We start from the raw sequence: 13,568 nt of genomic DNA, 5'->3' as shown, positions 1-13,568 counted from the left end.
CGCGCGCTTCGCCGTCCGTCCCCATAGTTCCTTCTCATCCATCCTCGGCTGCAGACGGAGCTCCGCGGCAGTGCTCTTTGATGCTTTCTGAAAAAAAAAAGTTACAAGTTACATAGGAACTTCTTTTTAGTCTATACTTAGTTACATTGTTTAGTTAGTCTATACATAGTTACATAGTTTCCTTAGTTCGCAAACAGACAACGTCCTCCATACCATGAAGGCCTCCCGTGCAACGCTGCATACACTAGGCATACATCCGCTGCCTGACAAATGCCCTCGCTTTACACCATACCAGGGGTCACCAGACACCTCGTTTAACCATCAACAACCCCGATACTTCACTCAGAACAGACCCAAACAACGGGCTCAGAGACGACAAGCTCCACAGAACCAGGCCTCGTCCCCTGTCCATCTACATTTAAGCCACAATTTTGAAGTCTTGGTCGATGGTATGCATGACCGCCCCACACCTCTAGCACCAACAGATACCCCATCCCACAATTTTGGTCACCACTTACGCCCATTTTACCATGTCTGGGCTGCGATAACCACAGATCAATGGGTTTTGGAGATCATACAATCTGGCTACACCATTCCTTTCACAGCCATTCCCCCTACTCTCCCCCCTTCCCTGTCCCTCTTCAGGGACCCCTCTCACAAGCACCTTCTGTAACAGGAAGTAGACCACCTCCTACTTCTGGGTGCTGTAGACCCAGTACCACATCAATACCAAGGGAGGGGTTTTTATTCCAAATATTTCCTGACAGAGACGAAAGGAGGGGGGATGGAGACCAATCTTAGATCTCCGAAAACTCAACAGGTTCGTACACAACCACAGGTTCAAAATGGTCACTCTGGCCACAATAATCCCAGCGCTAGATGCGGAGGACTGGTTTGCAGCCCTCGACCTCCAAGACGCATACTTCCATATTATACTACATCCTGCCCACAGACGGTTCCCAACGTTCACAGTAGGACCCAATCACTACCAAACAGGGTCCTTCCCTTCAGACTGTCCACTACTCCCTGCATATTCTCAAAAACACTTGCGGTAGCAGCAGCACATTTATGACACAACGGAATCATAATCTTCCCCTATTTGGATGATTGCCTTCTCAAGGGTGCCAACCAACAAGAAACTGCGGGCATGCTGAAGACCACAATAGACCTGTTTCACCAACTAGGTCTACAGGTAAACGAAAAGAAATCCACACTGGAATCAACCCAGCGATTGCAGTTTATCAGAGCCAACCTAGACTCCATACAATATTGCCAAACCACAGATTTACTACATTGACCAATCTTATTTCCACAGTGACCTTCAGCCCACAAACTTCAGTGAGGACATGCCTTCAGATTTTGGGACATATGGCAGCTACGACTTTTGTAGTAAAGTATGCTAGACTCCATATGTGCTGTCTGCCACACTGGTTGAGCACGGTCTATGCACCCAGAAAACACTCTCTCAACAGATGTATGACACTACCACCAAGGATTATCCTCTCTCTACAATGGTGGACACAGCCAGGGAATGTATGTTCCAGGATTCCCTTTCAACAAGACCCCCCCATCAGTGACTATTACAACAGATGCCTCCCTGATAGGTTGGGGCGCCCACTTGGGTCACCACAATGTACAAGGCAAGTGGTCTGCGACAGAAACCCGACTATGTATCAATCTCCAGGAACTCCTCATGCTACACAATGCATGCCGACACTTCCTCCCACTCATATGAGAAACCTCAATCTCTATTCTCACTGACAATGTGGTGTGCATGTTTTACATCAATTGCAAAGGAGGAGCTAGGTCGCATTTGCTATGCGTAGAAGCCATGAATTTGCGGAACTTCTGCATCCACAACAATATAAACATCACATCATCATACTTACCAGGGTGCCAAAACACTGCAGCCGATAACCTCAGGAGGCACTTCTCACAGGAACACGACTGGGAAATCAACGACCGTGTTCTCGACACAATATTCCAAAAATGGGGTCACCCAGTAATTGACCTTTTCGCCTCAGCAACAAATCACAAATGTCCACTATTTTGCTTCAGGGCAGGCCTGGCACCAGGATCATTAGGGGATGCCTTCCTCTTCCCTTGGAACGTGTCACTCATGTACATCTTCCCGCCGATACCATTGATCCCACGGATCATCCGCAAGATACAACTCGGCAGAGCATACATCGTTCTTATTGTCCCCACATGGCCCAGACAGACTTGGTTTCCGTACCTCTCATGTCTAGCAGTCTGTGCCCCACAACCGCTTCCTTTCCGGACGGACCTCCTTTTCCAGAACAAGGGCCTGACGCTCCATCCAGATCCAGCAAAACTCCATCTCAAAGCGTGGCTCCTCTCTGGTTCAAACATGGGGAATTGAACTGTTCGGAGAAAGTAAAACAGGTATTACTAAATAGCCGTTCCCTCACCACTAGAAATACTTCCGCCACAAGTGGAGAAGATTCTCCCTTTGGGGACAGCAAAAACAGCTGGACGCGACCATGGCGCCTCTATCTATGATCCTAGACTACCTACTAGAACGGAAGGAAACGGGGTTAGCCATAAGCTCTATTAAAGTACACCTCGCTGCCATTACGGCCCTCCACGAACAGATAGAAGGGGCTCCAATATTCGTTCACCTGATTACATTGCGCTTTCTAGCAGGTATACAGAACATGTACCTAGAAGTACGTCAACCTGCACCACCATGGGATCTCAATCTTGTGCTCAAATGTCTCCCAGGACCACCCTTCGGGCCTCTAGCAACCTGCTCACTCCTTCATATGTCAATGAAGGTCACATTCCTAGTGGCAATCACGTCTGCCAGACATGTCAGTGAAATAGGAGCATTGATGGCAGTACCAGGGCCGGCTTTAGCAAGAGCGGGGCCCGATTCCTGGGGGCGTGGCTTGCCGCAAGCCCCTCCCCCAGGAATCGGGCCCCGCTCCGGCCGAAGCTCCAGCCGGGATCGTGGGGCTTGGGTCTGGCCCGGAGCCGCTCAGCCAGGGCCGGGCTGGAGCTGAGCCGGGGGGCCGGGCCCGAGCCGGGCCGGACCCAGAGCCGAGCCGCGGGGGCCGGGCCGGACCCGGAGCCGCTCAGCCGGGGGGCTGGGCTGGAGTTGAGCCGGGGGGCCGGAGCCGAGCCGAGCCGCGAGGGCCGGGACGGAGCCGAGCTGGGGGGCCGGACACGGGCCGGGCCTGAACCGGGCCGCGGGGCCTGGGCCGGAGCCGAGCCGAGCAGGCCGGTCCGGCGCCCCGGGGCCGGAGCTGCTGGGGCCAGAGGTGCTCAGCCGGGGCTGGACTGGGCCGCGCCGCGCCGCGCCTCCCCGGAGCCCTTCTCACACCCCCCACTACCCCAGCTTACCTGGTGCTGCCTGCCCACCCCTGCTTCTTTTCAGACTTCCTGCGAACCTCTGATTCGTGGGAAGCAGGGGCGGGGGAGGAGCAGGGGGCGGTGCATTCAGGGAAGGGGAGGAGGGGGAAGTGAGCTGGGGGCGGGGTGGAGAGCTGCGGCGCGGGGCCCAATTCAGCCGAATCGGCTGAATCGGCCTAAAGCCGGCCCTGGGCAGAACCATTGTACACTGTATTTACCAAAGACAAAATCACGTTATGTCCTCACCCAAAATTCTTGCCCAAAGTGGCTACAAATTTTCATATTAACCAAACCATACGCTTACCTGCCTTCTATCCCAAGCCACATAACTCTCGAAAACCAACGATGCACCTGCTGGATGTCAGACGGGCTGTAGCCTTCTACTTGGACAGAACTAAACCATTTCGCAAGTCACCAAGACTATTGGTGTCTGCAGCAGAGCGCTCCAGGGGCTCTACAATATCGACCCAGAGACTCTCCAAATGGGTCTCTACCTGTATTCATACTTGCTACCACCTGCATCACAAAGAACCCCCCGTGGGCATCAGATCCCACTCAACACGAGCCATGGCGACGTTGATTGCGTTCTTGAACAACGTCTCCTTAATAGATATTTGTAGAGCTGCAACCTGGACATCAGAGCACACTTTTGCAAAGCATTACGCTATCATCCAAGGCCTTGTTTCAGACGCTATCTTTGGCCTTACAGTGCTCTCATCACACACTTATACATAACGCCAAACCCCTACCATCCCTGGTGGGGTACTGCTGTACAAGCACCTACAGTGGAACACCCACAGGGACACCATTCGATGAGGAAGAGGTAGTAGTAACTCACCTTGCGCAGTAACGATGGTTCTTCAAGATGTGTGTCACTGTGGGTGCTCCAGTACCCACCCTCCTCCCCTCTACTTCGGAGTTCACACAGCTGAGCTCTGCGGTAGAGAAGGAACGGAGGGGATGGTCGGGGGAACGCACACTACAGCAGGTGCCAACGGCTGCATGAGACGACTCTGTGAGCGCCCTTTCGCTGGCTGAGTACTGCTGCGATAAAGCTCCGATCTCCAGCACAGGGACGCACCGACACCTAGAGTCGAGCACCCAAAGGGACACACATCTTGAAGAACCATCGTTACTGCACAAGGTGAGTAACTTCTTCCTTTTGTTTGTTTTTAAACCTCCTGCCTATTAATTTCATTGGGTGACCCCTAGTTTTTGTGTTATGAGAAGGAGTAAATAATATTTCCTTATTCACCTTCTCCACACCAGTCAAGATTTTATAGACTGCTATCATATCCCCTCATAGTCGTCTATTTTCCAAGCTGAAAAGTCCCAGTCTTTTTAATCTTTCTTCATACGGAAGCTGTTCCATACCCTGATCATTTTTGTTGCCCTTCTCTGTACCTTTTCCAATTCTAATATATCTTTTTTGAGGTAGGGCGACCAGATCTGCATGAATATTCAAGATGTGGGTATACCATGGATTTATATAAATGCATGATATTTTCTGCCTTCCTATCTATCCCTCTCCTAATGGTTCCTAACATTGTTAGCTTTTTTGACTGCTGCTGCACATTGAGTGGAACTTTTCAGAGAATTATCCACAATGATTCCAAGATCTTTCTTGAGTGGAAACAGCTAATTTAGACCCCATTGTTTTGTATGTATAATTGGGATTATGTTTTCCAATGTGCATTACTTTGCATTTATCTGTCATTTTGTTGCCCAGTCGCCCAGTTTTGTCAAATCCCTTTGTAACTCTTTGCAATTTGCTTTGGACTTAACTATCTTGAGTAATTTTGTGTCATCTGCAAATTTTGCCACCTCATTGTTTACCCCTTGTTCCAGATCATTTATGAATATGTTGAACAGTACAGAACCCTGGGGGACACCACTATTTATGTCTCTCCATTCTGTAAACTGACCATTTATTCCTACCCTTTGTTTCCTATCTTTTAACCAGTTACTCATCCATAACAGGACCTTCTGTCTTATCCCATGACTGCTTACTTTGCTTATGAGCCTTTGGTAAGGGACCTTGTCAAAGGCTTTCTGAAAATCTAAGTACACTATATCGACCGGATCACCCTTGTCCACATCTTTGTTGTTTCCCCTCAAAGAATTCTGATAGATTGGTGGGCATGATTTCCCTTTACAAAAGCCATGTTGACTCTTTCCCAACAAATCGTGTTCATCAATGTGTATAATTCTGTTCTTTACTATACTTTCATCTAATTTGCCTGGTACTGAAGTTAGGCTTACCGGCCTGTAATTGCCTGGATCACCTCTTTTAAAAATCGGTATCACATTAGCTATCTGCCAATCACCAGGTGTAGAAGCTGATTTAAATGATAAGCTATATGCCACGCTTAGTAGTTCCACAATTTCATATTTGAGTTCCTTCATAACTCTTGGGTGAATAAATACCATCTGGTTCTGGTGACTTATTACTGTTTAATTAATCAATTTGTTCCAAAACCACCTTTGTTGACACCTCAATCTGGGACAGTTCCTCAGACTTGTAACCTAAAAAGAATGGCTCAGGTGTGACTAACCAGATCCCATGGTGCAAGACCAGGACCTGTTGTTGGCACAGCAAACCGCCTCTTCATCCTCTCTGGATGACTGATCTGTGCCAGGCTCCTCCTCCTCCTCCCTGGATGCCTGAGCACTTTAAGACATATAAGGACCTTAGGCTACCTTAGGTATCCAGGTGGAATTTCTGCAGGACAATATGCATAAGCTGCTGGATGTTCTCCAACCATCAGCTCCAGGGAGAGTAATCCTGGTTAAATGAGGCTCTGTTGGAGTCTGCAGAGGCCCTCTGGAATACTCCTGCTTTGTTGTCTCTTACAGCGAAGTGTTCAGAGAAGTGGTACTCTGTTTCCATGCAGGGTTTCTACTCCCACCCGGCCCCTAACTCTCTTGTGATAACTGCAGCAAATGACAGGGCATGACATAAATCTACGCCTATGGACAAAGAGTCCAAAAGAATGGACTTAATGGGGAGGAAGATTTATATTTCCTTTTCCCTGCAGATGTGCTTTGCAACCCAGCAGATGTTGCTCTCCAAATACGGCTTTGTTAATTGGGTGGCCATGTCGGAGTTTGCAGACAAGTTGCTAAAAACCTTAAAGAGTTTAAAGCATTCATTGGAGAAGGCCTTATGGTAACCAAGATTTCTTTACAGTCAGCTCTGGACCTGGCAGATACCTCAGCCAGAACTATGGCATTGGCTGTGACCATGAGGAGGTACCTGATAGCTGCAGAATTCAGGCATTGTACCTGAGGTGCAGCAGACCATTGAGGACTTAACTTTTGGTAGTTGGGTTTTGTTTTTGGAAAAGCGCAATGAGACCCTGCACTCTTTTAAGGATTCCCGAACTACTTTGCATTCCTTGGGAACTTATATGCCAGCTGAACAGCGATACCACTATAGGCGTTTCTTTGGGCAGTCCTCCTTTCCAGTAAGGCAGTGGGACTACTCCAGGAAAGGGCATAGATCCCAGAGGCAAAGGCCCGCTGGTTCCAGATTTAGCCATCCAGCTCATCCTCCTGCAGCATCCAGCAAGCACTCTTTTGACTTTTGTGTCCAGGACAGTGATCCAGTGGTTACCAATGCTTTTCACCTGCGCTAGGAATCAGCACTCCTGTGTGCTTTTCCTCCAACTCTGATCATCCCACAGGTCATTCTCTAGCTGAAATTGTATCATGTCAGGCTTATTCTCATTCCTCCAGCATGGCCTAGATCATGGTGGTTCTCTGACCTCCTTGCGTTATCAGTCCAGCCTCCCATATCTCTTCCTCTTCATCCCGACCTCCTGACTAGGTATCACAGCCAGATTTCACATCCAGCACTCATCTCCCTGCATCTCACGGCGTGGATACTGGATGGTTAGATGAGGAGGGGAATGATGTTCAGAGGTGGTCCAGCAAATCTTGCTTAATAATATAAAGCCCTCCACCAGAGCAGCCTATTTGGCCAAACAGAAGTGGTTCTCGATGTGGTTGTTAGCCTGGGGAGTTCAACCAAAAATGGTTTGTATCCAAGACAACTCGGAGTACCTTTTACACCGTCAGATTTCTGATTTTTCACTTAATTAGTTGAGAGTGCACTTGGTGGCAATTTTGGCATTTCACCTACCCATCCATGGTAAATCAGTATTTTCGAGCTCCATGGTAATGAGATTCTTGAAAGGAGTCATTCAGCTCCATTTCAGTCTCAAGAACTGAGAGCCTCACTATCCAGTTGTATGGACAGGGGGATTTAATAGTTAAATTTGTGCTGACTTTATTTTTAAAGGGGACTCTGGCTGGCCTACTTTGTGTGTGCAATTGAAGTCTGCCCACATTCAACTGATTCAAGTGAGAGATTCTCCCAAGTGTTAGAATTTTGCTCTATATATCTGAAATGCAAAAGGGCAGCTTTAGAGAAATACAGTATTGGCAAAGAACAGTCATCATTTTCTTCTCATGTGCTGTATACATGAATGGCACCCTCTACTTGAGTCTAAGAATGGTAATTTTAGGTTAGAAATGTTAGTTCAGTGTTTCTCAAACTGGGGTTGCCACTTGTGTAGGGAAAGCCCCTGGCGGGCCGGCTGGTTTGTTTACCTCCCCGTCCGCAGGTCCGGCCAATCGCGACTCCCCAGGGGCTTTCCCTACACAAGCGGCGGCCCCAGTTTGAGAAACACTGTGTTAGTGTGTTTGTAGATTAGCATGTTATTTTTCTCCCTACCTTTCATTGAGTGGAATGTTTTCATTTCTTTTACTGAGAGATTTTATTTTTCCTGGGTATTTGGTAACCAATACAAAACTTTTGGAAATAATACAATAAACAGGGGTGGTTGAAATGGTTTGTATTAAATAAAAACTGACCTTCATTTTCCTCAAACTCAGATCACACCAATCCTTTTTCATATATGAAAATGTTTCTTAATCTCTTAAAATACAGAAAATAATATTTCTCATTTACACATTCCTCTGCACTTCTTCGTTTTGGTTGAGATCTCATGTGCTGAAATGTGGTTGTTCTTGCCAGATTTCCAGCCCAGTTCTCCAAACTAAAATCTTGGATCGTTCAGATAGGGAGGAGGTAAATGTTTAGAATTTTTAGTGGTTAAAGGAACTCCAAAACCTCTGGGTTCCCTTGACACTATTTATATGTGAGAAAGATGGCAATATAGCTCTTTACCAGATTATAGATTAAATTTACCAAATAATTATATTCATCTCTAAAAACGGAGTTATATTAGTTTGTACGTTTCTTCATGTGATGAAAATATTGGTCATAGATATTCACATTGTAACGGTTTAGGAGCAAAGACACTTGTTCTCCACATAGAAGGTACAGCACTGGGATATTTGTGATTCATAACCATATATACTTTTCCAGAAAAAGTTCATCATAATTGCCACCAAAAGAATGTTCATTTTAGCAGTTCTGGGTTTTTTCTGTGGTATTTGGGTCAATGAATCACTTGGCTATAGAATTACTTAGTACGCCAAAATATCTTACCCTAAATAGTTCACTTACATTACCTTTGGGGGCAAAAAAATGGAGTTACAAGTAAAAACAAATAACTAAGACTGATTTCATTGAACACATGGGAGATGGAAGTTAAATAAATATAATGGTAATCATTTGTTTTTTAAATAATATAGCTTTTCCGTGGACGTTAACAAGTTACCATGTACCACATTTATAAGCATGTATGCCTAAAGTTGGCTTCTGTATCAATATTTATTAATATTGTTATGAATTATCAGTTTGAGACCTAAATCCATGTTTTGTGCAACAAAGTCAGGATTTTGAGAGCTAATTTAGGTGATTATCTTTAGGCTCCCTTGTTTAAAAATGTAGTACCAGCAGTCCTTGCCATGACTATAAACATGCATGAGCAGTCTCACTGAGATCAGTAGGACTACTCGCATGTGTAAGTTTTTGCAGCATTGGGGCCTATGTCACTAGTGAATTAAGATTTTTTTTCTAATGTGAGAGAAAGAGAAGTTCATTAATCATAAATGAGAAAATGTGCTTTATTTCAGGACTGAAATTTATTAGTTGGAAATTACAAGCTTTAATTATTACAGATATAAAGCTACCATCAAGTATTAAGTCTTTGTGCTACCATGCAAGACAGTAGGTTCAGTTCCTGGTATTTCCTCCCCAAAATGTCATGGACTTGGAACATAACATGGCTAGCACACTTCGCTTAGAGGCGAGTACCAGTGATGTGTTGCTGACAGCAAGCCCTGCCTTGCTCACATATGTACTGTGTGAAACAGGACTACTTTAACACACATTATGGAACTTTTAGTATATGCCAGCAGGTTTCCCACAGGCCAGTTAGTGTGTGATGCACTGAATGCTCCCTAGAATTTATACCTCTCTGGTGCAGATTAGTGCACTGTGTACACAAGCCTGTAAGAGTGTGCCTTTCTGTGAAGGGAGTCCCATAGATGCCAAGATAACCAGTGATAGTTGCTGGTAGCTTTTTGTTGCATTTTGTCCTGCTTCAGAACATTTTTAGAAAACGCTTATGCAGTATGAAAACATTTTGGTGCCAAAAACGTGGTATTCTTACTAATGAAAGGTGCTGTTTTTGACAGGAGTGAGTCAGTCTCTCTCTCTTGTATCTTATTTCATCCCTACTCTTCCCCATTACCGTATGCTATTATTTTACAGCTGTTCTTTTCATTAAAACAAACAAAGAAATAGAAATATTGTAATTCCTCTGGTAAATCAAAGATTATCATATTGTTGGAAGAAGTAGCAGTTTCCTCGTTGATATTCAGCATCTCGTTTCCTCTTTACCAGGCATTCGGTTAGTGGAGATATTGCATGGGTCTTTTCAAAGATTTCTTTCTTGTACCTCTTTACTGCTCTGGACCGTCCATACATGTTTTAACTTTTATCTGCTTGTAAAGTTGATCAGACATTGCATCCAGATTTGCCGTTCTTGCTGTCTGCTATATCTGCGTGTGTGTTATGTACAATCTTCAGTTGTCTTTAAAAATAAATAAATAAATAAATAAAGCAAACTTTGAGGGGAATGAGTTGATGTTAGGTGATAGGTAACTAATACTCATGTCTCCCTCACTATATGGCATTTTTGAAGTAATAAAAACTGATTGGAGTTGTTGCACATTCAATAGCATTCCTTGGAGGATGAAAGTACACTTCATTCAAAACAAACAGCCCCACGCTTCTCGCCCTGGTGCTTTAAAAGGTTTTAAATTGCAAAAAAATAAACGAAATGAAGAATCTAGGTTTGGTCACATATAATCCCTCGTACGATATTTCTGAGTCTCCCTAGCACTTGTACCTTTTACTATTTTAAGATTCGTTGTGTGAAATGAGTGTTTTGTCATTTTATTGCTGGCCTTTTGAAAAGGTAGATATACACATTACTAAAGGACTCTATTAATACTCCTTTTCTTCCTTTGTATTTTCTTCCCATAAACAGATTAATTTTTGTGAAGCTCTGCTTTTGAAACTTCATATCCAAGTAATGGTGTTATTATACAGTTCCAAAGAGTTAGAGTCCTTTAGAGAGCTGTTTGGGCCTAATTTTAAAGCCTGACCTGAACATGACTAGACCACAGTTGACCCAAATGTAGGAGTTTCAAGTTGTTTTCATACCTGACCTGACCCGGACTCTTGTAGGTGGGTCTCGTTGCATTGGGCTGCAAAGTTAGCTGCAGAGGGACAGCAACCAGAGCCAGCAGACCAGCATGGCCAAGGCATTGCAAACAGACCCATGTGCCTCTGTCATTCACAGACCTGCCTTGTTCTCCCACCCCATCCTGCAGCTGCCCCAATGAACCTGGAATTGTCTGCTCCTGCACTCCCATGGGACCACAGCCTCCCTACGGTTGTCAGCTGTCCGGTTTTTTACAGGAACACCTGGTCAAAAAGGGACCGTAGCGGCGCCAGTCAGCACTGCTGACCGGGCTGTTAAGTCTGGTTGGCGCAGGGCTGGCAGGCTCCCTACCCGGCTCCCAGGAAGCAGCCGGCATATCCCTCTGGCTCCTAGGCGTAGAGGCAGCCACGGGGGCTCTGCATGCTGCCCTCGCCCTGAGCGCTGGCTCCATAGCTCCCATTGGCTGGGAACCATGGCCAGTGGGACCTGTTGGGGCAGGGCTTGCGGGCAGGGGCAGCACCCAGAACCCCCTGGCCTGCCCCTCCATGTAGGAGCCAGAGGAACATACTGGCCACTTCCCAGGAACTGCCTGAGGTAAGCACTGCCTGGAACCTGCACCCCTCAACTCCTCCAATGCCCATGCCCCTGCCCCAGTCCTGTGAAAATGAGCAAGTGAGCGGGAATGGGGCCTCGGAGAAGGGGCGGGGCAGGGAGCAGGAGAAGGGTATTTGGTTTTCTGCAATTAGGAAGTTGGCAACCTTAAGCCCCTGACCTCCAGCCTGCAGCCAGGCACCAAGCCCCATTGCTGTGTGCATGTGGGGAAGTCCTTGTCCTCCTCCCCTCTGCTGCTGCCTCCTGCCTGGCACAGCTGCAGGGCTCCAGGCACAGGGAAAGGGTAGGTGTGGGCACAGGCCCTGGGACTGTGGGGTGGCTTGGGATTAGTACCCACCTGCTGAGCCCCCCATAATCACCATCTTCGCACATTTCCTGAAAAGTGCAGCAAGGGCACCTTCTGCACAGGGAACCGTGAACTACTCCATGCCAGGCAGGGAGGGTGGAGTGCAAGACAAGGGATACCCAATGCAGGAACCTGACTGGCCACGCCGCACCACTCTATTCACAGCTGAGCTGCACCATGTGTGTACACACACATTTGTGTATTTGTCTGTGTCTTAAGGCGGGAAACAGCTCGTGCAAACAGAGCATTCCCTCCCCCATCAGTGCTGCTGATGCCAGCCACTGTCCCATATAAAGGAAAGAATATCTGCTGTTGCCCCGGCCTTCCCATGCCACCTCCAGAGATGCCCACAACCCCATGTCCACCTCTAGTCCCTTGGGCTTGATCTTAAAGCCTGACCCAAACATGTTAAGTCATTTTCATATCCAACCTGCGCTCAACACTTGTATTCAAGTTTGAGTCAGGTTGCAAGGCCCTGAGGTTTTTGTCTTGTTATTGACTTGGAAAACAAAATCATTTTGGATTGGTGATTTTCATAAAACTCTAGTAGCTGATATAATTTAAGCTAGTCACAAAGCATATCAGCTGCATGATACAGAATATCTGACTTTTCACTATAATTACTTTTTATTTTTCATTGCAGATATGAGCACATTCTAATGGCACCTGACCCAGTACCAGTGTATGCCCTGAAACTGTTGGTAGCCCTGACTGAACATAGCCCTGCGCTTACTAGGTAACACAACTAAACTTTCTCTTCTAATCACAATTTTTCTCGTTTCATCCTTATTCACTGTTCAATTAGAAATTAAGAATTATATAGATTTAAGTGCAATTCATACTGATGAGATTGTGTTGAGACTCAGATCTTGGCAGTGAAAATAGTTTTCTCATACTTAGAGTATTTGTTACAGGTAGAATTTTTGTAAGGCATAGTTTTTACCTGAAGTCTTTTTTTGTATTACAGTTTTGTATGTGCTTGATTATTTTAATTATCTTTTAGCACAATTAGTTAAATACAAAAAATGGGAATTTAAAAAACATTTCCTGAACTGTCTTTATACTAAACAAATATATATAGATGTATAGAGATATCGATTTCTCTTACTCTGTGCAAATATTACACACTATGCCACCATGTTACATAGGCTAATAATTCTAAAACCTGATGAAATTTCCTTTCCCTCACTTCTGCTGGTAGATGAATCTTTCATCTCATTTCTGAGCATTGTTTTCTGAATTCTACCAATAATGTAATGGCAGTAACAAATTAGGTTTTTGTATGATTCCGAACTTTCTAAAACCAAGTTGCTTAAAAATAACACGATATTCCATCAAGCTGTGATTAATATGGTCAGTCTTGCCAGCCTGATCACAGTGAGAGAAGGCTTTTCCACTCACCCTTTGGTCACCTGAAAGGGCAGACAACACTCACACTCACACTCTCTCTCTCTCTCCCTCCCTGCTCCATCCAGGTAAACTTTTCCCCCTCTGCCACCAGTTGTAGAGGGAGCCTCCTATAGACAACAACCCCCAAAGTCCCACAGTGAAGAATTGTGGTCAGGACATTCTTGGGTGCTTAATTAATC

The 13,568-nt window shown here is 45.8% G+C and overlaps 1 protein-coding gene across 7 annotated transcripts in view; it reads left to right on the top strand.

The window, feature by feature from the left end:
* Window positions 1-13,568, top strand: part of ULK4 (unc-51 like kinase 4) — a 401,679-nt gene that overhangs the window by 158,963 nt on the left and 229,148 nt on the right. For all 7 annotated transcript variants that reach the window (XR_004644496.1, XR_004644497.1, XM_034760991.1 and 4 more), the window contains one exon: window positions 12,623-12,715. Coding sequence is in view for 5 of the 7 variants with exons in the window: in XM_034760991.1 (XP_034616882.1) it covers window positions 12,623-12,715 (93 nt within the window). In the remaining 2 variants the exon portion in view is untranslated. The remainder of the gene's footprint in view (window positions 1-12,622; window positions 12,716-13,568) is intronic.

The sequence above is a fragment of the Trachemys scripta genome, chromosome 2 (assembly GCF_013100865.1).
Source record: "Trachemys scripta elegans isolate TJP31775 chromosome 2, CAS_Tse_1.0, whole genome shotgun sequence".
Classification (NCBI taxonomy): Eukaryota; Metazoa; Chordata; order Testudines; family Emydidae; genus Trachemys; species Trachemys scripta.
Note: the sequence above shows the minus strand (reverse complement) of the source record. Positions and strands in the feature narration are given on the sequence as shown.